The sequence below is a fragment of the Brassica oleracea genome, chromosome C3 (genome assembly GCF_000695525.1).
Source record: "Brassica oleracea var. oleracea cultivar TO1000 chromosome C3, BOL, whole genome shotgun sequence".
Classification (NCBI taxonomy): Eukaryota; Viridiplantae; Streptophyta; class Magnoliopsida; order Brassicales; family Brassicaceae; genus Brassica; species Brassica oleracea.
This window is the reverse complement of record NC_027750.1, coordinates 57,883,974-57,910,603: the sequence shown is the minus strand read 5'-3', so window position 1 is coordinate 57,910,603 and position 26,630 is coordinate 57,883,974. Positions and strand designations below refer to the sequence as shown.

The window sequence follows — 26,630 nt, the reverse complement described above, 5'->3', positions numbered from 1 at the left end:
AATGGTATTGTGAGACAAGTTTTACATATATATAGAGAGACAAGTTTTGATGCAGAACTTTAAGTGAACTAGAGTTCATATATATAGAGAGACAAGTTTTTAACATACAAGTGATTCAAGTTTCACGGGTACATACACCCGTGAGTTACAAAAGAGAAAATGTGGGTACATACACCCTTAAAATCCGATGAACCTAAAACAAGTGTAGAATGAGATAAAATACTACACTCTCCCATGAATCAAACCTACACCTACAAGCATCAACCCGTGACCTGACATTACCTACACCTACAAGCAGAAACCGAGACTATCTTACAAGCATCCACCTCCACACGCATCCACCTGCAACCCGTGACCTACAAAGCAATACATACTGTTAGCATTTGGTTCAGATATATCATAATCAATATACTTAAAGCAACAAAAGTTCACATTAACCAATAACCTACTCAAAAATTTATTAACAAAGTAGCCTCTCACCAAATCAAAGCATTTCAGAGATTAGTTTATTTTTTAAACACACTTCTTGAGCAGAAAGTTTATCTTCATTTTTTGCTAGCAAACGGTCAAGGATTTTCTGTTTGGATATGTGATTTTTCGCGGCTAATATGCTCTCAATCTGATCAAACGCTGCTTCATTCCCGTGCTTCTTTCGTTTGGATGCTTTGCTAGCCTTAATACCAGGTGGCCTAACATCTTCCTCCGCAGCCACCTCCTCCGCAGGTTCCTTCCTTTTCTCCTTTGCACCCTCTCTCGACAAAGAATGTAATCTCCATTTTTGATCAAACCTAAGCTCTCTCCAACAATGTTCCAGTGTGAACTTCGCATGGTAGTCATTAAAGAAGATGTTATGAGCAGCCTTCATGACATCATTCTCGTTTTGTCCACTCGCCTGCTCCTTCAAAGCGGCTTCATGACTTCCCACAAACTTGCACACCTGCTCATTCACCCTTCCCCACCTCTGCTTACATTGACTCCACTCCCTAGGAACGGAGCCAACAAGCAGAGGGCTAGCATTTACATACTCCTCTATTCGCTTCCAAAAAGCTCCTGCCTTTTGCTCATTACTCACGATTGGATCCTTGCTGGTGTTGAGCCAAGCACTGATCAGCACCACATCTTCTTTCGTTGTCCACTTTCGCCTTTCAGCAGGTTTAGGAACTTCTGAACACCCTAAATCTATTGGTTGACTACTCTGGGAAGTGAGGAGGTTAACAAAACCGGGAGAGTTAAGGGAAAAAGGATCCATTTGATTTTCGATTAAAGTTTTAAAAATTTGGTTTGTGTTTTCAGATGTGGATTGCGTGGATTGCTTATGTTTTTAAAGTAGTATTGTGTTTGAAAGGACAAGAAAATTAAACATACACTAACCACCTAACATTGATTATAGTTAATTACACAACAAGTACTACACAGATAGCATTCAATAAACATCAAATCATTTTTTTTAAAGTCGACCATTCATTACGCAACCAACCAAACCGGCAATTGTACTCTAATACGTCTACCTAGCTACCAATGTAGTTAATTTTTTAAAACTCGACCATTCAATACGTCTACCTAGCTACCAGTGTAGTTAAGCAGTGTAGTTAAGTGTTACCTTTTCTTTTTCAGTCGAAGCAGAGCTTCTCCAAGTCTGCCACCTGCACAGAGAGGTTGTAAACCTCTCCATTGAGGTTATCAACCTGCACAGTTAGGTCTTTAACCTCTGCCTGGACATGGAAACAACAATGACATTGTGTTAGTCACTTAATAAAATCTGAAGAACAATATGACAAAATTATTAAAAAAAAATAAGTGGTTTTACCTCCAGTCTCTCAATTTGTTTAGTGAGCTCCGGCATCCACTTGATCACCATCTCAACCTCCTCCAAACGCTTACTGAGACGTTCGATATGCTCCTCGACACCTATCACCCAAGGCTGACGATAATGTAACCCGTCAGCCTTGTTTACAACAAAAACACGTATCAGAATCTCATTTGAAAATCAAATTATTATTCCAAATAAGTGAAATGAGAAGAACCGCTTACCTCGTACTTTTTGCAGGTGAAGAAACGCTTCCCAGGAAGAGTGTCATAGTCGTCCTTCCCCCGAACCTCGTGAATGATTGTCCCACCACAGGGACACCTCGTCGGAATACCACTTTCGGAATCAGCCACGTATCCTACCATATCGATGTACTCCTTTTGCCTTTTTGTCTCTCTTATCTCTTCTGCGGGATCCATCTGTACCAGAAACATAAATGATTAGAACAAAATCACCAGTATATCGCAAACACAAACTCGATTAAGAACCCTAACTAGAAACCCCCAAATCGATCTCAAATCCCATAAACAAACCCTAAATCAAACCCGCATGAAGATTTCAAACAATAAATCAAAACCCCCATATCAATTTTGAACCCTCCCTCGAAACCCCCAAATCGATTTAGATTCACCGACAACGCTTTGGAGCCCAAATCTGTTAAATCAAACCGTGAAAGTTATCGATACTGACCTCAGCTCGTCGGGGAGAGAGTCCGACGTCGATTAGAACCACTAAATCACCCACAGTCGGCGTCGCACGAGAAATCGCCTTCGAGAACGAGAAACCCTAGTTTTCGAAAGGAGAAGAGAAAATGATTCCTCTCACGCGAATCCCTTTTTTCTCCGCTTCGACGCGATATCACGTGGCCACTGTTTCGTCGACACGTGCCATGAACCCGTATCATACGGGTTCACTCCCATGAACCGGATCACCGATTTAAATCAATTTTTTCTTTTTTTTTAATTTCGGCCCATATGATACCGAGCCCATGACCCCTTCTAAATACGTCGATGCGCATGCTCTAATGCAGCCCAGTTCTGGCTCTTGCGTATGTTAACTAGTCGAAATTAAGGAAAGAAGAAAGCTAAAGCCTCTAGGGTTTCGTTCGTCTTAAGCTATGAAGGGGTTTGTATAATCCATCCGCGGTGAAAAATATGGAACAGCAGTTCTCCGAGAATCTAACATTAGCTAGATTTGAAGCACAATGTTCGAAATCGGTAAGAGAATACTCAGTCCCACAAATCCCAGACGATCTACTTATCATTATATTCTCTCTTGTCACGGGAAAGTCTGTAGCAAGGTTTCGTTGTGTTTCGAAACACTGGGCATCCGTACTTCGCCGTTCTGATTTCACTGAGTTATTTTGGACCAAGTCTTTGACTCGTCCACGTCTCCTTTTCACCATAAACTTTAATGGCAAGTTGTTCTTCTACTCTGTACCTCAGCCTCATAATCCAGATGATAACTCTTCTCTTGTAGCCACCCCATACCAAACGTGTTCATTTCCAAAACGTCTTCTTGCTAATATATTTAAACCACTCTGTGGATTGGCATTGCTCATGGACGAGCCGGTGATTTGTAACCCTGCCACTGGAGAGTTCCTAACCTTGCCCAAAGTTCTTCTAGAAGAAAAAGACTTACCCAACCCCAAGGAGTTTTCAAAAATGTTTTGCTTAGGATATGATCCGGTCGGAAAACAGTTCAAAGTGTTGTGTATGACCTCTTCATCATTTGATGAAAGACTAACTACTCATCTGGTTTTGACGCTAGAGTCTCGAAAGCCTTTATGGAGAAAGGTGGAACTCAAATTCCTTTTTGTGAGAAACCGTAGAATGTCATATGGTTCTATATGTATAAATGGTGTTTTGTATTTCGGAGCTGAGTTCGGGAAATCTACTGTTATGGTATGCTTCGACGTTAGGTCTGAGAAGTTCCGCTTTATAAACACAGATGAAGTCATGGAACAAGATAGGCGTTTTGAACTTTTCAACTACAAAGGTAAATTAGGTATACATCGTAACAGGTATAATAGATATGAGAATAGATATGAGAATAGATTTGTGTTGTGGGTTCTAGAAGATGCTAGGAATCATAAATGGTTCAAGCATGTCTTGGAATTGTCTCCTTACGAGGAAAAGATGGTCGAGAATACCAAGATTGTTGGAATGACTGGTACAGGTGAAATTGTATTCGCGTCGTACTCGTACCTCCCAATCAGCTGGTGCCGCGTTGTCTTCTACAATATGGAGAGAAAGACTTTTACAAGAGTCAAAATTGAGGGATTTGAAGTTGAAGAGCCTAGGGTGAAAAAATATATAGATACATTAATAGACTATGCAGAGAATGTGGAGTTTATGTAAGTGTGTTCATAAGGCTTTCCTATATCATTACTTGATAGTTGATACTTTATATTTCTCTTCTTCAAGTTGTTTGGATTTCCACTTTTTTTGCGTGCATGTTTTCTTCTTTTCTCTAAGTTTTGTCTTACGTTATTATTACTCATTTTATTTCTCTATTTGCTTCCTCGAGATCTTTATCTTCTCTGTCACTCTAGGCCCATTCTTGTTTGACTGGATTACACGTTTTAGCAATGCCATCAACCACACGTATGGTGGTTGTTGCTGTAAAATTTTCATTTAGATTGTGTTGATAATTGATCAGATTTCCTTATGTTCAATCTAGCTTACACAATCTTCTTAAGACCCATTTAAACTAAAAGAAAAATAGACAACTGAAGTAGTTGGACAAACCCTAAAAAGCTTTTAAAAAAAGTTCAAAGATAAGCTTTTACGAAGAAGGAAAACTCTGCATCCGTTGTTTGATTCATGACTCCGCAAGTAACACCAGCTTGTTGAAGTAAAGGAAGAGCTGGAGTTCAGTCTTGTCATCAATTCCATGAGACCACAAGATTGGTTCTGCATATGAAACAGTAAACCCCACAAGAAACTGCAGTGACGGGAAGAATACAATCAAAAACTTTTTTAGCATAGGGGAAGATGGGCTTGGTCATAAAAATATTGGTATCAAGTAGTATATTGATTCTTGAATGTATTGTTTCTATCAAAGAGAGTATGTTCTTGTATCCCGTACATTGTCATGAAAGTAATCTTTGGTAGATAAGATATGTTCCATTTACTACTATCCAGAATGAGAAATTAAAGCATTCCACATGATCAAGAGTAACAAATGTGAGGTTTTCTTGTCCCTCAGCAAGTTTTATTGAAATATGAATTATTACTAGTGGGGGATTTTGATTCAGAGCCTGGAGGGCATTCCTCCGGCGACCACTAAAGTTTCTCCGGTGATGTAAGCAGCATCATCAGAGGCCAAGAAAGCTGTTGCAGCGGCCATGTCCTCTGTTGTTCCCAGCCTGTTGAGCAGTGTTTTCTCCTCACTGGCTCTTCTCTGTGAAATGAAAAACACACATCAAAATCATGGATGAGAAGTGGAAAACTGTAACATTGTTTGATCACAAACACAGCAAGCCAGCTTATTTAACAAACAAACCACTTCAGAGTTCCGGGTGATGAAAGAGGCAAAGTGTGTTGGCACAACACCGGGCGCTAGAGCGTTCACTCTTGTGTCCGGTCCCATCTCAGCAGCAAGTGCCTTGAAAAGAAGAGTGGACTAGTGAGTGAGACATGTTGAACCCCATATTCATTTGAAAAAAAGATTATATATATATATATATATATATATATATATTTTAGGGGTCTATCTATGGTTTAGACAATCATTGAGACCTTGGTTAGTCCGAGAAGAGCTGTTTTGGTAACTCCATACATTGCCGTTGGTACTTGCGGTTGAAACGCAGCAATGGAGGTTATGAAGATAACCGAAGAACCCTTCTGTAAGTGAGGAGCCATATCCTGGTTTTGATAAGAAATAACCATTGCAATGTCAAGTTACTTTGAGCACAGGAGACACCAGAGTTATTGTCTCCAGGAAATAAGAAAATTTCTTGTCTTGTTCAAAGCTTGACCAAAACCACATACAAAACTAAAAGGTTTCTTTTTCAAAGAACCAGCTAAAGCAAAATGATCAGTGTTACCTGGAGGAGAAGAATAGATGATTTGACATTGACTTCCCAAAGCTTGTCAAGAGCAGATTCTTGGGTGGATAAGATTGGGTCAGTAGATGGATTAACAGCGGCATTACATACAACAATATCTATCTTCTTCCCATATCTCTGAAACTCAAGCCAAAGGAAAGCTGATTAAGAATAAAACAACAAATGAAAGATTAAATAAAAAAGGTTAATGTTTTGACATCTTTACTTGAATTGTCTTTTGGACAAGATTCAGGCGATGTTGAGCATTAGAGACATGACAAACGATTCCAAATGCATCAATCTCTTGAGCTTTAAGCTTCTCTACTGCCTCATCCACATTTTTCTGCACAATTTAATTGAAAAACACACACAAATTACTTATTCAAGGCAGAGCTTCTAAATTGGATTCACTAATGCAAAGCAAACAAAAACATTCATCAAGAAAGTCAAATCCTAGAAGAAGGTTGAAACTTTCGATGATTCTTAGGTAGAGAGACAGAGAGTTGGAGGAGGACCTGTTTGCGAGAAGAGACGACGACAGAAGCGCCTTCAAGTCCGAGCCGTTCAACGATACCGAAGCCTATCCCTTGCGTCGATGCCGTCACGATCGCCACTTTGCCTTGGAGTCTTTTTGGCCCCACCTTCTGCTTCTTCTCCATTTTGTTTTTTTTTTTCGATTTGATTCCTTTGTACACACGTCTGGATCTCTTCACTCGCTCTCTTTACAGATTTTCTTCCTATTCATCTTACATACGAACATGCAAGTACATCTCTTCAGCGTGTGAATGCAGAAATGGTCTGTGTTTTAGTAGTCAAGACTGCTACGACTCTTCATGCTTATCGTAACAATTAATTAGTTTTGTAAGAAGATTTGTTGAAATATGTTAATATAAAATGACTTTTTCTTTCTTGAAATACTGTATTATTTATATGATCTTATCCTTTATGATTATTTTTTTATAGTTTCAACTTCCAAAGATTCTTCGCTACGTATCATTTCCTTTTGTTTTTTAATTATATGATGGCATATCATTATTGTTTGTCTACTGTGAAAATTACAAAATGCGGATTTACATCTATGTAAATTGCATAATGAAGAAGCGAGCGAAGTCATTGAGACAAAAGAGTCTGAAGATGACATGTGATTTGGTATAAGATGAATAGAGGGTGATGAAGATCGTGTTACTGTAAAGCCATGAGAGAGATGGAGAGAGTGACGTTACGGGACTGATGAGGTAACCAATCTGGTTTGAGACAGAGATGTACCACCAGACACTGTATATGGCTTCGAGTGTTTGGTGATGGAGGACAAAGTTAATTAGGTGTTTCTTTGATTGCTGCATACTCGGAAAACATATAGAAAAGGTATTTAATTGAAAACCAACATCCGACCTTAGCTCAGTTGGTAGAGCGGAAGACTGTAGTCTGTGACAGCAAATCTTTAGGTCGCTGGTTCGATTCCGGCAGGTCGGACTAGTTTTCCTTTTTCCTATTTTTTTCGTTCAAAAAAGAAAAACAGAAAAATAAAGAGAAATTGCACCCAGTAATTAACAAAAAAACTTAAATTAAATAAGTAACCAAAACGTCAATTCTCAGCGTTGTAATAGTATAATTAATTAGACGTTAAAAAACACGTCAATTCTCTTTCTTCCTTTTTTCTATCTCTCTACTTTCTAAAAATCTAATTTTGATTTTTTTTGTTATTTCACCAATTCTCCTAAAAATAAAAAGTCACCACTTCAACAATAAATAAAAATAAAAATAAAAATAAAAATAAAAATGGTTTTTTTGGCTAACAATTCCTACTTCTCCCAAAAAGGAAGTCATTTGATAAAGCTAGCTATTTGAAAGCTTAACACATGCAATTTGAGTTATATCAATTGAGGAGTCCAAGCGTAAACTAGATTCGTTTATTGATCTGAAAGCAAAGTAAGGCCACCAGAGGATTGCTCCTTTCAGTTGAGTCACTTCGAGGAACGTCTTTGATCAAGGGGTCCTCAAACCAAGCTAGAAATAGGTTTTTTTTACTGTATAGCGATTGTTATGAGTTATCCATAGTTGCAAACCTGCGAGTCTGCATTTTTTATGAAAATATTAATTATTTTCACTTAAATCATTTAGTCATAGTAATTTCTAATTAAGTCCGGACAAAACAATAAAAAAATTAAAAGATCCAAACCTAAAAATACTTAAACGAGTTATGTAGGTTAGACCATGTTCATTGCAGGGTTCTGACCCAGTATCCAAACAAAAAATTAATATTAAAAAATATAAATAAGTGGAAAGAGAGAAAGACGGGTCATAAACAAGTCCTTCTTAACATTGGTCATCACGTGTTTCTTTCCTAGTGGCCTTAATTTCTATTTTGAATTAAAAGTTATTTATTTCTTACATATGCAACCAAAAAGTGATAAATTTATGATCTAGAACCTGTAAATGGATATCGGCTGCCCTTAGTTTTTTGAATTTTGGATGCTATTCAAACCAGAGAGGTCGAAAGGCACAAAATAATTGTTGAAAAGAAAACCTCTAATCTAATTCGCGTCTCAAGTTAGATAAACTATTTAAAAAGCGAAAATCAGAGAACCGTACACGTGTCCCCGCTTAATCTAAACCGAACCGACTTCTTCGCAGCCCATAAAGGAAATGGCCCTCCTAAAAATTCCAATCTCATCTTTCCAACATCCGCGGAAACAAACCCCTCTCTCAAACCCTAATCGACGACGATGATGCTCAGGCAAGCTGCGAAGAAGGCTCTAGGCCTTACGTCACGCCAATCGACGCCGTGGTCCGTTGGTATCTCCCGATCCTACCACGAGAACGTCATCGACCACTACGACAACCCCCGCAACGTCGGGTCTTTCGATAAGAACGATACCAGCATCGGCACGGGCCTCGTCGGAGCTCCCGCGTGCGGTGATGTGATGAAGCTTCAGATCAAGGTCGATGAGAAGACCGGTCAGATCGTTGATGCTCGGTTCAAGACCTTTGGTTGTGGCTCCGCTATCGCCTCTTCATCTGTGGCTAGGTTTCCATCTTTAGCGGATTTGAGATACTGATTACAGTTGTTGATGAAATGTGTTTCAGATTGACCGGTTCTTGATTAATTAGATTTGAGATTGATTTTTTCTTTTATTGATGAATGAGGTTTCTAATTGATGGGTTCTTTTAAAATTAGGTTTCTAAATTGATTGGTCCTTGTGGAGGCGGTGTTCTATTAGGCATTTGTTGGAACCGACATATTGGTCGGATTTTATGTAATGAAATGTGTCTTGTCAAAGATTCTTGTCAAGTGTTTTCCTTTATCGATGCTCTATGTTTTCTGGTCCTTGTGCGTGGTTGTAACTTGATCTATCATCTCCCTCTCTCTCTCTCTTTATCTGTCATGTCTGATACTATTTTGAGGCTGACAGTTTTGTAATGTTGATTGATCTTTAATGTTTTCAGCCACTGAATGGGTGAAAGGCAAAGCTATGGAGGAAGTCCTGACCATCAAGAACACGTAAGTAGTACCCTTTGTTTGTTTGTCGGACAAGACAATAGAAGTCTTGTCCTCCTATTTCCGTTTTTGAAGGAAGTTATCATTAGAACTTGTGGTGTCTAATTGGTTCACTCTTTAATTGTTCACATGACCAGTCACTGGATTGTCTGTTGGTATGATATTGGTTTACTTGGATAGTATGTACAAGTTTTTCCAGCTTGCCTTCTTTGTCTGAGAATAACTAAACCTTATTATTTATGCCATGGGTTCTCGATATCTGAGATTCTGAATTCAGTGTGTCTTTTTCCTTGTTCTGTGATGTATTTTGCTAGTGAGATTGCAAAGCATCTTTCTCTCCCACCAGTGAAGCTCCATTGCAGTATGTTGGCGGAGGACGCCATCAAGGCAGCTGTGAAAGACTACAAGGAGAAGCGTTTGAAGACAAACGGTGCTGGAGAAACCTCACAGGCGTGATTCCTTTTGCACATGTTTATACCATAATGTGTATATGATGGTGAAAACAGGGGTGGTGTAGAAGAGGATTACGTACAACCTATAAGGTTGAAGTTTAAGAAGTATTTTGAATAAACTCTGTTGGACAGAAAACATCTGAGAAGAATGATTTCCTTTTGATGTTTTATGTTTTGTAATGGCTTTTTTTTTTCTTGGGGAGATTTATATCTATTAAACAGTAGGATAATCTTTTCTTTCTAGTTTGATCTTCTTTGAAGTAATTTCTACGGATAAAATGACTTTTCAAGAATTGAAATTGGATCGCTTAAAAGAATCAGGTTCGAAATGAATAGTATACTAGGAAGTAAAAGGTTCGGACAGAAAGCTTTTGTGGTTTCGGAATAACAGAGCTAGAAACCGCCACTGAACATGAATTTTCCACGTGTCCTGAATTTCAACCTAACACAGATTGATTTTATGTTTTGACTACTGGAACGGATGAAAGGAAAAGAAATGGAGGAAGAAAAAAGAGAAAATAAATAGAGGAAGAAGCGTTAACTATCAAAACATGGAACTAGTATATTGTTTTTTTAGAGATTCTAAGTATTTATTTAGGTGTCTTTTCCACAATCATTTTGTAAAAAATATTGACATGGCCTATTGAAAATAATGACATGAATCGTATCTTATTATAATATGGCTAAAAACAATTATAACACAAAATTCAATTATAGAAATCAAATATTAAACAATAAGCAATGGTAATTACCATAATTAAAAAAAAATAAAAGCAAAATAATTTACATCTTAGATAAAATATATTATAAACTTACATAATAAACAAGTTAATAAAAATAAATAAATAAATTTATTTATTTTGTTTGTGTGTTATATATTTCTAATGTTTTAAATGAGAAATCATCTATATATGCTAGCATTGTAAGAAGATATTTTATTCTTATAATTCTATTTTCATGGTTAAATTGTTCTTTATACTATTTACATTTTTGATTTTTTCAAAATATAGTATATGCATGATACTATAATTAATATATAAATGATCATATGTAAATAACCATGTTTTATATTATAGCATTCATAATATTTTTAAATTTGTAATTTTTTTTACAAATAATGTGTGCTTCATATCTCTAAAAGTTATCTATTTTTACAAAATGAATATTTTAAGGAATATCATATTGCTTTAAAAAAATAATGCCATTGCCATATTTTTTATAAGGAGGTTTTGCAAAATGACTCAAGAATTGAAAGCAAATACAACAAATCCTATTTTCTGTTAACAATATTTTGTCATAATTTTCCATATAATCCTTGAGGTTTTCAAATATTTACAAAAATGTCATTATAATATTATTTTTTTCAAAAATATAAAAAATTATAAACACCCTACACATTTCTTCGTATTTACAACAATGATATTGTTATCAATTTCTCTAAACATCATGAATAACCATTTTGGAGCTTTTAAAGTTTAATCATTCAAATTTCATCTCTTTTGTTCTCATTTTACACCAGCAAAAATTCATTTATCCACGACTTTCATGTATAAAACTCTCATAACTTATTTTCATAAACACAATTTTCATATGTTAGTGAGTTTTCACTAAGAATCGTCAAAACATATTCGTTTTTATATTTCCAGTTTAGATAGTGAAAAAGTTTAAAAACGAGCTTACACCGGAAAATGCTATTTACATGATTTTCATTAATATTCAGATTTGTGTTGTAATAGTAGACTGTTTTGTAAGAAAAATATATTCGTATGAGATTATTATTTTCATTTATTTAATATATATACATTAAGAAAGGGTTTTGTTCATTGTACTCTTGCATGTAGTTCAAATTACTCTATATATCAGTGTTAGTTTAACTCGGTTGCATTTCCATAAGTTTGAGTTATGTTTTAGTTCAAAATCTTGTTTATAAGTTATGGTTCCATAAAACGCTCAACGTCTACGTAGCATAATCGCCTCATCTTTAAATCCACAGTAACACCAAGTGAGTAGCAATAAGGGATTGGAGAGCCGTGAAACTGCTTGTGGTGGCGTTCCATTCCATTGACCCTGTACATTAGATAGAGATATGATCTATGCAATTATTTTATATCTCTTATATATTAATCATAGAGCACTACAACATGTTTTTGTAGTCACGTATCATCACGAAGATAATTCTTAAAATTCTTAGAAAAATAAATTGGTTCATATAAATATTTTTTTTTATCAAAATAATTATCAGATTGATTTGTAGTGTACAAAAGAATATATTTTCTTTCATTCAATAAAAATTACGGAATTACATAATATGATTAACATATATATGACAATTAATGATTACTAGATTTTGACCAACGCGCCCGCGCGGGTGTATTTAAAAAAAATGATGCTATTTATTTTTTATGTCCTTATTTAAGGTTGTGCACAAAACTCGAATTCGAAGAACCGAACTGATCCCAATCCGAATAAGTAGTACCAAATCCGAACCGAAATTGATTAAATATCCGAATTATTCAAAATTTTGGTATTTGAAGAACTGAAACCTAATCCGATCCGAACCGAAGTATTTTGGGTATCCAAAATAGATTTATATACTTATATATTAATTATTTCTAGATTTAATATATATAAAAACATCCAGAATATATATAATACTTTTAAGTTCGTTTAAATACAAGCAAACTACACATTTCTTTTGTATAATAATCTTTGTACATACACTCAATACATGGACATGCATATATTGGTACCCATCGGCAGTATAGATAAAACTGATAACTAATTGATTTTTGTTATAAAATAATAGAAAAGTGTATCTTTATTCATAAGGTTCCTTATATAGGAGATTACACCGTCATAGGAAATTATATACAAATAATCAAACGTAAATATCTAAAATAGTTAAAATATACTCAAAACTCTAAAAATACTTAATTATTAGTTCTCTATCCAAATATTTAAACCAAACTAATTTATATGTTAAGTTAAGTACTCTGACATATGTTTTTCAAATTTATATGTAATATATTCTACTGCTTATATATATATTTTTAAAATTAAAGCATATAATAAATTTAAAAATTTTAAAATAATTTAAATTGGTTATCCAAATCTGAACCGAATTCTCAAAGATCTGCACCGAACATGAAATTCCAAACAGATCCGGAAACAAACTCGAACGCCCACCCCTAATCACTATTATATATCATATATGTGTCATCATAGGTTACAAAAATATGTTTTATCATATAATTAATCGTATTTTATATGTACCATCAAATAAGTAATCTTATAATTAATAATATTTTATACGTACAATCATATAAATAATCACATATATTATATTTTTAAATTTCAATGTGAAATATAAAAACCATAATTTAAGTTGGTGTTTGAAATTGAGCTTTATATTGTATTTTTCTTATATATATTGAAAACATTTTTTTATAATGGTTATTGGAAAATATGTTAGTAAAAATCAAAATTTGAATATATGTATATTTTTGAATGAATTTTTGATATAAATCAATTTTAAATTATTTTTTTGATTTGAATATGTATATCAAGTAACATAAACCCATTACTTTTTAATATAATGTAATGGATTTCCAATTTCTTTAATAGCATAGCCCAATACTTTTTTCTCTAACTTACTGTTATTCATGTTTCCAAACAACACTATTTTTTTAACTACTATCTAAGTTGCCAAGCAAAAGCTTAAAGTACTTCTACTTTAATAAGATAGATGAATAATACATATATTTGATAACAATCTTTGCATCTTTTTTTTGTTTAATTTTATCTTATTAAAAGAAATTAAACAATTATATTAAGCATATAATAAAATGGACCTCAAAGTAAAAGGTTCGAAGTAGAGTCTTGAGTGGAAGATTCGGGTTCTCTATAGAACAAAGTTTCAGGTGGAGTATCTGAGAGTCTGATGGCCGTCTTCGATGCTCAGAGCTGGTGAGAAATTGACAGAGAAGTATATGTAGTCTAAGTGACAAACAAGGAGATTTGTGGTCAGTAGTTGTTTGAAGTTCCTTAATAAAATGAAAGAAGTATGTGTGTTTAGGAAACAAAGTAAAATCGAAAAAAGATCAGTACATGTGTGATATACAGTGTAGCTGAAGAGAGTGAGCGCCTCGGGTTGAAAAGCTTCAACCAAGAACATGCAATACAACAAGATGAGACATTAGTCTCAGAAGGAGTCTCGAAGTCACGACTTTATGAGTCAAGATTAGAGACTAGAAGGTAAGAACTGGAGAAGAAAGCTTACCGGATGATTTTGTGGAGGTGGAGAGCTAAGTTGAAGAAGGGAGATCGAGAGAGATGAAGGATCTCGGCGATAAGTGTTTCTCGTCTAATAGAGAACACAGAGCAAGGATGCGGTGAGGAGAGAGGAGGAACTAGACAGTTCTTAGGGTTTCCTCGGTATGTCCGAAAACCAAAGAGGTGGAGAGTTGTGGGCTTTGGTCTTCTGGACTTCTAAAACTGGGCCTTCAGAAGTGGGCCACATCACATTCTTCAGCAGAAGCTCGTGTTAGAACTGGGCTGTCTCATCACTTAAGCCCACACGGGTTTGCTGAGTCAGCATGAACTTATAACGGCCGTAACGGCCATCATCGTCATTATCCCGATCATTATCTGCAAAATAGAGTAGTAAGAGACGACAGCTTCAACGGAGAGAATCGAGAGAGAGAGAGAGAGAGAGAGAGAGAGAGAGAGAGAGAGAGAGAGAGAGAGAGAGAGAGAGAGAGAGAGAGAGAGAGAGAGAGAGAGAGAGAGAGAGAGAGAGAGAGAGAGAGAGAGAGAGAGAGAGAGAGAGAGAGAGAGAGAGAGAGAGAGAGAGAGAGAGAGAGAGAGAGAGAGAGAGAGAGAGCTTTACCGGTAGCTACTTCAACATGAGACTACCTCAAGCTTCACTAGAAGTGTCTACGGCGTTGATCTAGCCGAGGATCCGATTATTTGTGGTATATTTATGAGGTAACAGCACGAGACTCTTTCGGAGTATCGAGATCTTGTTGTATAAACGTTGACGAAGCTCTGTATTGATTCTAGTGAAGCTTGAAGGTACTGATCCCTCCCCGGACAGTAGAAAACGAAGTCCGGGTGAACAATCTCGTTTGCATTTTGATTTCTTGCTTAGTTGATCATTTGTATACACATACGAACGAACTAGATTGATATTTGAACCTGAAATTGAACCAAGATTAAGCAGAAATAACTAACAATTGTCATACTACATATATATTGTTCAAGGATCATATTGATACCCGATATAGACCACTAACAGGCCTACTCGAAATGTAGGTGAGAAACGCTCCAATAGAAATATTTCAAACCTAACATTTCAGAAATACTATAGCAAAACGGATCACTTATACATGCTACATAAATATAAAACTCTTTATGTGGAAATCATCTACTAGGCAAACACACCAAAAACTCTAATACCATATTACTTGATCGAAATCATTCAAAAAAGTGTTTCCGTTACCGAAGTTTGTTACAACAGTTACTCTTTATACTAGAGTAAACCGGTTCAACAATATTAAACTGGAATAAATTACATCACAACTTTATCAGATCAGTTAAATCGTGAAATGGAGGTGATTAGAGAAAACCTTAAGCTCATATCTGAAAACTTTCTTTCTATGGTTGCCAGGACGAACCCCTATGATATGATTTTGATCTTTTGAATGAAAATAAAGATAAATATGAAATTTATTATTCTCTAATTAAAAATCAAGAAAATACAAAAAAAAAATTCTCTTAAAATTATTGTACATAATATCTTTCATCACTTAAAATTTTCTACAAAAAAACAATCATTTTAATACATATTTCTTACAAATACAAACCTAAAACACAAATCACAAAATCGTACAAAAAATTAAAATCTAGATCACAAGTAAATTATATCCCGTCCATCCTAGTTTTCTATATAAAAACACAATTATCTATAAACCTAACCATATTTCATCCAATAAAAAATAAATTGCTGAATAAAATTAATAAATTTTGAAATGAAAATCGAAAACGACACTTATTTTGTAACGAAAATATTTTTTTTACGACAAGACTTATTACGAACGGATGGAGTATTAACTAGACTATTCAAAATCTTTGTCCTGATTCACCCAACACAAGAAAATAACATTTATATATAGTAAAAAATCTAAAATAAATATTTAATTAATCTCGGATCAGTACTAAACTCGAACAAAGAAAAAAGAAACACAATGCCCAAAATTAGTTAATAAAAGATAAATAGTGAAAATAACTAAAAAGAAAATGACAAAAAATAATAAATTGCCCTTGACAAGAGCTAAACCTCTCAAATTGCAAAGGACTCTCATCTTCTTCACCTAGAGAGAATCTAGGGTTCCAGATTTACTCTGAAACTTGATCTTCTTCTTGCCATCGATATACACATCCTAGATCTTTCATAACCCATCAATCTCTCTGTACATTTCAAAGGTACAGAGACAAACAAAAAAACCTACCTTTATTCCAGCTTAGCATTAGCCCTAGCTCCCATGGCGAAAACTCGACCTGGTGTCCCCTCAAAAATCAAAACTGGGAGGAAGGAGCTCGACACGTATACCATCAAAGGCACCAACAAAGTTGTGAGAGGTAGCCTCACTTGTAAAGTTGTACACTTGGGGCAACTTAGCGTTGAGTATATGGAGTCTTTTAGATATGTTTGATAGCTTTAGATTCACCGTCGTTTCATTAGTAGATAAGTGTTTGTGCTATGCAATTGAGCAAAATGTGATCTTTGGTTGCTCTCTTTTTTTTCAAAATGGAGAATTGTTTTGGTTTGGGCTTCTTTTATGTAAATTTAGTAACTTTTTTTATGTAAAAATTGAGTTAACTATAAAACACGGACTATACTTTTGTTTGGTTTGATACATTGATGCAAAGTTTGTGTTTTTATACGGGAAAGATCTTGCATTTACTTATTAACCCTGCTCTGTGCTTGTTACTAGGTGAAGAAGAGTGAATGTACACTTACTATTTACAACTAATAATTGATTTTTTGAAAAAAAATTGTTGGAAGCTTCTTATGGTGCTTGTTATACTCTGTGTAGACTCTACAATGCGAGTTAGATATGTTATCTATCTAGTAATCTTCGAGGTTGTTTTCTGCAGCTGGAGATTATGTGTTGATGCGTCCCTCTGATGCTGGCAAGCCACCGTACGTGGCCCGTGTTGAGAAGATCGAAGCGGATGCCAGGAACAATGTGAAGGTGCACTGTCGGTGGTATTACCGCCCTGAGGAGTCTCTTGGTGGTAGGAGACAGTTCCATGGAGCTAAAGAGCTTTTCTTGTCTGACCATTTCGACGTTCAAAGCGCACACACCATTGAGGGGAAATGCATCGTTCACACCTTCAAAAGCTACACTAGGCTTGAAAACGTTGGGGCGGAGGATTATTATTGTAGGTTCGAGTACAAGGCTGCTACTGGCGCGTTCACCCCTGACCGTGTTGCTGTGTAAGTAGATGAGTAATCAGTTCAGTAACATGTCTACTTATAAGTTATAACCATAAGTTTCCATGACTTATATATATTTTTGGTGGTGAAGGTACTGCAAATGTGAAATGCCTTATAATCCAGACGATCTCATGGTGCAATGTGACGGCTGCAAAGACTGGTAAATGTTGATATTTGTGTCTCTTTTATTAGCTTCTGTTGTTGGTATCCTTTGTTAGTGATGGTAAGAGTTGCAATTTTTGATGGGTGTAGGTATCATCCTGCATGTGTTGGCATGACGACAGAAGAAGCAAAGCTGCTTGATCACTTCGCATGTGCTGAATGCAGTTCTGATGACGATGTCAAGAAATCACAGAACGGGTTTACTGCATCTCCAGCTGATGATGTCAAGGTTCGTTTGTATCTCTCTTTAGTCATTGCATGCATAGATGTTCTATTAGTTTTAATAACACTAGCCTCTGCCTCCGTTTAGTCATTGCATGTATAGATGTTCTATTAGTTTTAATAACACTAGCCTCAGAGAAAAGTTACAAAACCAAAAATATGCACTGGCTTGATGGTGTTTTTGCTGAGTGTGAAATGACCAGAAAGATACAATTCTTGGTTCTTGGTCTAGATTTGATCTTTGCTTAATGTTGCCCAAGTTCTAACTTCAACACAATATGTCTATTAAGGTTATCAGTGATCCATTTTGTTATGCTTTTACTTCCAAGAACTTGAGTATACTATAGATAACGAAACTAGAAATCTCCTTGATTGTTACAATTATCAGCTTCTGAAATGTTTGGCATTTACAGGAAAACTACGTTTCTTTCTTCTTTCTGTTTTGGGCTCAAAGTCGTGTGGCTGATGATGTTAACAATGTCATTGTTGTCTTCAGGTGGAAGCAAAGCGCAGGAAAAGATAATCGCTAGGTTTTCATGGGGTGAAAGCGACAGGGTATGGCAAGTTATATAACTTGGAAGCTCCTTGGTGCATATTTTTAGTTAAGTTAGGATTATCTTGTGTGTGTCGTCGTGGTTGTGATGTGCGTTCCAAAACTAAGACAAATGAGAAAAAGTGGAGAGATGATGAGTTGTATAGACTTTTTCCGTGGGGTCTCAAGTTTACTTTAGGTATGTTTATTGTGGTCTGTTGTTTTGTGTCTGATGAGAACAGAAGAACATGTTAGCATATTTTGAAACATATTGTCTTTGGATCTCCTCAACATTAACCATCATCATGACTATCATGTTAGCATATCTTGAAACGTTTTCGTTTAAATCCCTGTTCGGGAACGCGCTAGGCGCTAGTCGGGTGGTCGGGTTGGGCCTAGCGACTAAATAGAAAATCGGGGATTAATCGGAAATTATGCGGGGCGGAATTTTTAGATGGTTTACTATGTTATAAAACATGTTAATCTTTAATTGTGTATAACATTAATACATTTTCATGTTTAAGATTGTATAAAACACACAAATAGAATATATAAACTTAATATAGTGTAATTTTCATCAAAATTATGAATATAAATGATATTTATAAAATTTTAGATCAAATAAATAAATAAAAATATTATTAAAAATAAAAAAAATAAAATAAAAATAAAATAAAAAATAAATAAAAAAATAGATTAGGCGGCCGTCTAGGCGGCTAGGCGGTCATTTAGGCGGCTAGGCGGTCATTTAGGCGGTCTAGGCGGAAAAAAATCGGATATCCGATTTGGCATAAATTGGGGTGGAAAAGTAACGCGTAACGCATAGGCGGCCGAGTTTTAGAACAGGGGTTTAAATTATTCAACTTTACAGAAAAAAAAAAAGAGAGAGAACACTGCAAAAGAAAGTCTCAGATTGATTGATTGATTGTTTTTTGGACAAAAAGAAAGAATAAAACAGATGAACAAAACATGATACAGAAACTCTTATGTACTCTAATTTTATCCTCACTCCCAAACAAAGTTTCATACTTTTTGGTCTGAACCAAGATGTGCATTCTTTACCTCTTTGTCACGTCCTTTGGTTCAGAGTCCTTCATGTAATTGCACAAAACTGTCTCCCTCTTCAATTTTGGAGCTTCTTTTTAGCTTCCAATGAACAAAAAAAGAAGTTTGTTGTTTATTTATTACTCAGAATGAGAAATCCATGTGCTCATGTTCAGGTGTCCTGTAAGAAAATCCATTGTCATCACTAGATCTTCGTTTGACTACACTTGCTCGTTGAACCAACCTCACCAGCTGTTGCACCACCTCTGACATTGGAGGCCTGAACTCTGGCTCCGGCTACAATTAACAACAAAAAGAGAAGAAGATGGTTACTTCACCAAAACAATTTCATTTTCTTAGAGATGGTATTAAGTTACCTGAATACAAAGAGCAATGATATCCGCAAAACGAGACAGTGACTTAGCTGGATACATGCCATTAAGAGAAGGATCAACCATTTTAGACAAAGCATCTATATCGTGAAGCTGCGGTGTCGCCCATCTCACTAATGATTGCTCTGCTCTCGTCCTCGAGCTACCAAACACACACACACAAAGCAAAAGAAAACTGAATCAATGGCTCTTTTTGTGGGTTGACATTAGATTAAAAAAAAAGAGGAAAAAATATAGAACCTGTCAAGAGGCTTCCGACCAGTTAAGAGCGCAAGCATGACTACTCCAAAAGTGTACACATCACTTTTAACAGTATAGATCCCAGACAATGCAAACTCTGGAGAGCTGTATCCAAATGAACCCACCATTTGAGTCGAAACCCGTCTCTCAGTGTTAGGATTCAAAGCAGCTAACCCACAGTCTGATAAGTGAGGGTTTAGCTCTTCATCTAGCAATATATTCGCTGACTTGAAGTTCCTATGTACAACTGAAGGCAAGCAAACCTCATGCAAGTACTCCAGAGCTTTAGCAGTCCCAAGCGCCACTTTAACACGCGCGTTCCAAGTCAAGTTCATGCTTCTATCATCATTCAAGTGAAGCATATCGTCTAGATTCCCGTTGCCAACGTACTCATAGACCAGAAGACGTTGGCCGTGCTCGGTGCAGTATCCAGCCAAGGGAACAATGTTCGGATGCCTCAATCTCGACATGTTGGAAACAGCTTCTAGGAAATTATCTTCTTCTTGTAACGAAAGCGCTGCGTTATCAATCTTCTTGATCGCCATTACCTTTCCATTGGGGAACTCTGCTCTGTAGACACGGCCTAGAGATCCTTCACCGATGATGTTTTCTTGGCTAAAGCTGTTTGTTGCTACTTGGAGAGAGGAGACGGTGTATGGTGAAGCAGTGATTGGAGATCTCATTCTGCTTATAGACCCGTTCTTCATTACCCGGTCGACCGTTACTTTCTCTGCAGGCGAAGACTTCAAGTCTTTAACCGTCTGCTCTTGCACTTGGGTTGTTCCACTAAGTGGTAGACTTCTTTGAGAAGCTCTTTTTGTGCTTCCTCCAACTTTCTTTCTCTTCTTATGAAGGCATAGGTAAAGAACAAGTGCTATGATACCAGCAACAAACAGAGAACCGAAGACTATACCAGAGACTACTCCACCAGACAAACCCTTTCCTTTAGCTTTAGGGCTGGTTTTGGGTTTCTTAGAACCAGAAGGTTTCCCTTTTTTGTCAGGTCTTTCTGGTTGAGGAGATGCAGGGGCATTATCAAAGGAGTTACCATCATAGCTGTTACATATTGGAATGTGAAGGCATAAAAAAAAACGGAAAGAGTACTCCAAAGTAAAGAAGTAAACAGATTGTTATTGAGAACTTACAGTAAGGTCTTGATAGAGGTGAGCTCTTTAGGTATGGATCCATTGAAATGATTGTTTGCAACATTTCTGCCAAAGAAAACATATAAGGATGGGGAGACGACACATTCGTTGCTTTTGTCTATCTAAAATTGAAAAACTTACAGAGTTGTCAAAGGCAAACCGGAGAGTACATCAATGGTACCTGTCAACTCATTGTTCTGAACATAGCTGTCAAGAATGAAGATATCATCATAATTATGAATCTCTTTTTTGCACTTTTTTATTCTTGTTGCAACAAAGGAAGTTTTAAAACACTCACAGAACGGAAAGTTTTGACACTGTACTCACAGAACTCGGAAGATCGCCACTGAAGTTGTTGTGAGAAAGATCCCTGAACAAAGCAACAACAAGATCAATGGCCGACTGGAACCAGAGATATCATTATCATAAAGAGATCTTACAAGGTTGAAAGTGAGTTATGATCAGCAAAGATATCTCCTATCGACATTGAAAGTGAATTACCACTTACATTCCTAGAAAACAACAATTTCAAAACGTTAATATACAAGAAGACTAATTATGCTAAGCCTCACAATTTAAAAAGTCAAACTCACATGTAAGTAAGAGAAGCCATAGCAGATATGGAGTATGGAAGGTTACCACTTAAGTTGTTTCTCGCCAAGTTTCTGCATTGCATTTACTTTCAGCTGTTAGTTTGAAACTGAACACTGAGACTAAATACTATAAAGAACATAGCTAAGCAAACACAGCGTTACAAGCTTGTGAGATTCGGTGGCAACTGATATGGAAGTGTGTCATGGATGCTGTTTCCACTAACATCCCTGTATCAAAGTGAAAGAGGGCTGAAGTTACTGAATCAAATCCTCGTGACAGAACAAAGATCACACAAACAAAAACAAAAAGACAGTACAATTTTCTGAGTGACATAAGGTCTGAGAGCAAGTATCCAAGAGTGCCAGAGACTCCTGAATCCGATATGTCTCTGCTAAAACCCACAAGGGAAAACAAGAACATTGCAAGACACTCGAGAATCATCATCATCAACCAATGCCAAAAGTGAAAAGAAAAAAAAAAAAAAAAAAAAAAGGGTGGTTTCTTTTACATAGAGACAACTGCTGAGCGATCACAAGTAATCCCTTTCCATGACTCTCCACATGGATCACTACCTCCATTCTTCCAATTGGTTAGCTGTGAAGGACTATTCAGTGAAGTATACAAAACCTGAAGGGCTTGAACTGCAATAACACCAATGAGAAGAGAACAAACAACTCATACCCCAATCAAGGATCTTTCTTCAAGTTTACAACTTAATCTAAAGTCATCCACTTTCAGGAATAAACAAAGAAACCCAGAAAATCTCAGGTCTCAAATCATAAAGATCTCTAAAGAGACGATCACAATGAGGCTAAAAGAAAGAAAAGATAAAGTCACAAAAGTCATAAAGATCAGTACTTTACCATCAGATGGATCAGTAACACAGTGCACAACCGAGAATCCAGAGATCGCAGAGAAGATTAGAAGCAAAACAGGGAACATAGCTCTATCTCCGGTAGCCATTGAGTGTCGGTGGTGATCACATTACATTGCAGAGAAACGTTGCCATGAAAGCTATAAAAGGGGAAAGCAAAAGTAAAGAGAGTGACAGAGAAGAAGAAGAAGAAGAATAGTTACAGTGGGTAGTTAAAAGCGTCGCAATTAAAGAAAGGTATATGTAGTGACTAGAGAGAGAGAGAGAGAGAGAGAGAGATAGAGAAGGAGATTCCTAGCTTCGTTGAATTAATGAAGAGAGAGAAGTTATTATTATTTTTTTAATTGAGGTTCATATTAATTTGATAAAACTTAGTTTAAGACTTTATTAGGCAAGATTTAATGATGATTGTATATAAGTGTTCTCTTGTTTTTGACACTAAGTATTACTCCCTCCGTTCCTAAAAGAGGTATGTTATGGAAAAAAAATTTGTTTCAAAAAGATACATTTTTTACCTTTTCAATGTATGATTTTATGAAAAATTGTAAGTTTTAAAAAAATTAATGGTGTTTATTGAATTTTTATTGGTTGAAAATTACGAAAAATTGTTATTCACAAAAAACAATGCATATTTAATGAGTTTTCTTAATATATGTGAAAAGTCTAGAATATACATTTTTTAAAAACAGAGGGAGTACCGTAGATGTCAAAAAGGTATTAAACAGAGGGAGTACGGTAGATGTCAAAAAGGTATTACAGTATATAAAAATCAATGAATGATTGAGATGAAACTGTTGCTGAAGTTCTTGAGCTGTTGATGATTGATAGTATCTGACTATTGACTGGTGTTTGTGTCGGTGTGAGTTTGGAATTTTCTTTATATTTTTTTGTCCACATACTATATAACATTTTGGAAGAATTAACTTCATTAAGCGTTTTAAAAATGAAAAAGTTTAATTTTGGGGAATAAAAAAAGCTAGCAAACATTTGACTCGCGTTCTTTATGGGCTCTATTTGCCTTTCACTCTCATGTTTAGTTGGCTTTCTCCAAAGCTCTTTCTTAATCTCTCTCTACCTGTGCCCACGCCTTTCTTATACTACACTTTTATGTTTCTGTTCGACCACGTTAACGAGTTAATTCCACACGTTTGGTCACCATTTGTTTGGTACCTATCGCTGTCTCTCATTATGCAGTATTTTCGAAGTTTTTTTTTTTTTTTTTTTTTTTTTTGTAACTGAGTATTTTCGAAGTTTGAATACCATTTATGTTTTCATTACCAAATCGTATTCGGTTACCAACCAATCAAAGACATTATACGACCAGGATAAATAAATAAATCTTTTTTGACATTGTGCATGCGTTTCTTTTTCCTATTATCCTATATATCATATCTTAATGGTCGATGGTAAGAACTAAATGGATTTGTACAAATTATAAATTTAATACTGACAGAATATACACAACTAACTCTTAGGTGTAAAATCCATGATAAAAACTAAGAAATGTTACTTTAACTGAAAATGTTAAGCGTAAAGGTTAAAGATAACAGGATCAAACTATATTTGAATCAGAATTATTATTTTTTAAAGAGGATAAAGAGTGCTATAATGGCAACAGAAATGAAAACGACATATATATTTTACAAAGAAACGTGGGATAGTTTCCAGAAAACGACTAATAATAGAATGCAGAGAGTGAAAAGTATTGTCCACTCATGAAAACACGAATATTGTGTTACCTTTTGGCATGTTCTCGTGTTATATTATTTTTTGTACTCTTATGAAAAATATAACTCCTCTCTCAAGATATATTTTGTAATATTTTAATTCACAATGAGTAAATATATAGAGATAAAAGGATTTATATTTAAAGCTGAAAGTGAAATCATATGTGTGGATCCAATCTGGCTACTAGCTTATAAACCTGTTCAGCTGTTCTTGTCAGCGAAGAAGAACGAACATCAATGATTAGTTAATGGAAATAACTTTTCCATTTTTATTGATAATTTCATTATACGTTTTATATGTTTGTTAAATTTTATATTGAAGTTTGAATTTGAAGGATAGAGTTGTATAATAATGTAACATCCGATCTAATGTTCAGATGTAAAGCTAGGTTTGGTTTTGATTTCACTTTCAAAGAAAAGCAACACTAGTTGTAAAAAGTTTTTTTTTTGTTGAATTAATTTAACATTCTTAAAAAAAAACGATCTTGCCAATATATTAATTTCGTTGGACACAGTAAAACATATATGAGTTTCATATTCTAGTGTAGTTTTATTTTATTTGTCACATTTATAGATTTTTTTTTAAGTCCCCAACGATTAATTAGATAGTATAAACTAAAGAAACAGTTCTTGTTTATCTTTTGTATGTCTTTGGAAGAATTAAGATTATAACTAAGAGCTTTTGGTCTAGTGGTAAAGGAACTCCAGCTGGAGTGTTCGCCCTGGGTTTGAGTCGTCTTGGCCACCTTTCCGTCTATAACCGTGCGTGTCCAGATGGAAGGCCTCGTGGGGATTAGTCTGGGCTTACCGACTGGGATCCCACGGATATCAAGATTATCTCGATGGAGACTTTATTCTATTCTATGGAATGAAATCCCGTGATCTTGTTTCGATTCTTTCAACGTATATATATATTAAAATAACGTAATTTCTGTCATAATCGAGCAAATAAAATACTAGTAATACAAAGTGTTGCTATGTTTTGATGCAAGACTTCAGATGTATATTCACATGTATAAATTAATTAGATGATGAGTCGTTAAGCCAGTCATGTCAAACAATTGTATATGTAGCAAGCTAAATTAAATTCACATTACACGCAGGGGCGGACCCAAGCCTACAGCAGGTGTGGCACGTGCCACAGGTTCCTTATAAATAATCTTGTTGACAGGTATACGCAATTGAGACTTCTTAGATCTTCTGACTCAGGGCAACATTATTGGTTCTACTTAATTTTGTCCTTAAAATAAAGTAGTATTATTTTTTAGTTAGGGACAAATGCATAAAGATTTTTTTAACTTTGTTGATTATTGGTAGGACAAAAAAAGTCCTTAACATATTTTATAATATTTTTTTTAATGTAGGATTAGATATAAAAGATACATTTTAAATAAAACATAAAAGAAAAGTTTAACATTAAATTGAAAGAAAAAAAATTACAACAAACATTTTATTAAATTCAAAAAAACTTATAAATTACATGTTATTTGAAAGATGCCCAAATTTAGTCCATTTATTTTCAATCAAATCATTTTTTAAATTACGATGGGCTTGTCTATTGCGAACATTTGTTCGACGATCTATTGTATTACCGAGTGGCGAAAGCATATTGACGGAAAATTTTTGCTCTTTACTTTCGTCAAATCCAGGAACCACATATTGTGTCCTTTCTGCCCGTTCATCCTCGACAATCATATTATGGAGGATGATACATGCTCTCATAATATTTCCTATTTTGTGTTTATCCCATAAATTAGATGGATTTCTGACGACTGGAAATCTAGCTTGCAGGACTCCAAAGGCACGTTCAACATCTTTCCTAACAGCTTCTTGGGTTTTAGAAAATAATGAATGTTTCTCACTTTGTGGTAGATGGATAGATTGAATAAAAGTCGCCCAGTCAGGATAAATCCCATCAGTGAGATAATAGGCCAAATAGTATGGATGACCATTAACATAGAAGTTGACATGTGGTGCTATTCCGTTAATAACGTCATCAAAAACAGGTGATCAATCAAGAATATTAAGATCGTTCATAGTACCTGGTGCTCCAAAAAACGCGTGCCATATCCAGAGGTCGTAATCAGCAACCGCCTCCAGCACAATTGTTGGTTTTCCGGTTCCTTGTGAATACATTTCTTTCCAAGCGGCAGGGCAATTCTTCCACTCCCAATGCATACAGTCGATGCTTCCAACCATTCCTGGAAATCCACGTTGTTCCCCAATATATAGTAGTCTTTGCAGATCCTCCGGAGTAGGATATCTAAGGTATTCATCACCAAACAAGTGGATGATTGCGTTGGTAAAATGGTGCAAACATTTTCTAGCTGTGGTTTCACCTAGTCGGACATATTCGTCAACGGTATCAGCCCCACCACCATACGCCAA

At 35.5% G+C, this 26,630-nt stretch overlaps 6 protein-coding genes and 1 non-coding gene across 9 annotated transcripts; 4 read left to right on the top strand and 3 right to left on the bottom strand.

Moving 5' to 3' along the window:
- Positions 1–312: 312 nt before the first annotated feature.
- LOC106331052 (glutathione S-transferase T3-like) lies at positions 313–1,249 on the bottom strand. The gene is made up of 2 exons (XM_013769407.1): positions 524–1,249; positions 313–411 (listed from the first exon to the last, which is right to left on the bottom strand). Exons 1-2 carry the CDS (start codon positions 1,247–1,249, stop codon positions 313–315), a joined length of 825 nt encoding a protein of 274 aa, XP_013624861.1.
- A 1,709-nt stretch (positions 1,250–2,958) lies between these two features.
- On the top strand, positions 2,959–4,167 carry LOC106334299 (putative F-box protein At1g53360). Its single transcript, XM_013772607.1, has one exon. The coding sequence runs from the start codon at positions 2,962–2,964 to the stop codon at positions 4,165–4,167; it is 1,206 nt and encodes a 401-aa protein (XP_013628061.1). The 5' UTR covers positions 2,959–2,961.
- Positions 4,168–4,824: 657 nt separating this feature from the next.
- LOC106331951 (short-chain dehydrogenase/reductase SDRA-like) lies at positions 4,825–6,728 on the bottom strand. Its single transcript, XM_013770394.1, has 6 exons — positions 6,374–6,728; positions 6,085–6,201; positions 5,859–5,996; positions 5,551–5,676; positions 5,315–5,416; positions 4,825–5,212 (listed from the first exon to the last, which is right to left on the bottom strand). The coding sequence occupies exons 1-6, from the start codon at positions 6,515–6,517 to the stop codon at positions 5,063–5,065; spliced, it is 777 nt and encodes a 258-aa protein (XP_013625848.1). The 5' UTR covers positions 6,518–6,728; the 3' UTR covers positions 4,825–5,062.
- A 517-nt stretch (positions 6,729–7,245) lies between these two features.
- On the top strand, positions 7,246–7,331 carry TRNAY-GUA. Its single transcript is given in 2 exon segments — positions 7,246–7,282; positions 7,296–7,331. It is a non-coding gene; the product is annotated as a tRNA-Tyr (tRNA).
- Positions 7,332–8,513: 1,182 nt separating this feature from the next.
- LOC106329247 (iron-sulfur cluster assembly protein 1-like) lies at positions 8,514–10,033 on the top strand. Its single transcript, XM_013767875.1, has 3 exons — positions 8,514–8,880; positions 9,304–9,360; positions 9,672–10,033. Exons 1-3 carry the CDS (start codon positions 8,585–8,587, stop codon positions 9,811–9,813), a joined length of 495 nt encoding a protein of 164 aa, XP_013623329.1. The 5' UTR covers positions 8,514–8,584; the 3' UTR covers positions 9,814–10,033.
- Positions 10,034–16,135: 6,102 nt separating this feature from the next.
- On the top strand, positions 16,136–18,514 carry LOC106331383 (protein polybromo-1-like). The gene is made up of 5 exons (XM_013769725.1): positions 16,136–16,448; positions 16,968–17,310; positions 17,402–17,470; positions 17,563–17,701; positions 18,191–18,514. The coding sequence occupies exons 1-5, from the start codon at positions 16,352–16,354 to the stop codon at positions 18,215–18,217; spliced, it is 675 nt and encodes a 224-aa protein (XP_013625179.1). The 5' UTR covers positions 16,136–16,351; the 3' UTR covers positions 18,218–18,514.
- Positions 18,515–19,105: 591 nt separating this feature from the next.
- LOC106328716 (protein STRUBBELIG-RECEPTOR FAMILY 8) lies at positions 19,106–22,813 on the bottom strand. Of its 3 annotated transcripts, none has more exons than XM_013767211.1 (12): positions 22,505–22,813; positions 22,150–22,282; positions 21,958–22,032; positions 21,803–21,868; positions 21,641–21,712; positions 21,488–21,559; positions 21,346–21,417; positions 21,189–21,254; positions 21,048–21,113; positions 19,903–20,958; positions 19,648–19,804; positions 19,106–19,567 (listed from the first exon to the last, which is right to left on the bottom strand). In XM_013767211.1, the coding sequence occupies exons 1-12, from the start codon at positions 22,602–22,604 to the stop codon at positions 19,415–19,417; spliced, it is 2,088 nt and encodes a 695-aa protein (XP_013622665.1). In that variant the 5' UTR covers positions 22,605–22,813; the 3' UTR covers positions 19,106–19,414. The 3 variants fall into 3 exon arrangements, with proteins under 3 accessions (XP_013622665.1, XP_013622666.1, XP_013622667.1); XM_013767212.1 differs by having other exon boundaries at positions 21,958–22,029; XM_013767213.1 differs by lacking the exon at positions 21,958–22,032.
- Between the last annotated feature and the right edge of the window lie 3,817 nt (positions 22,814–26,630).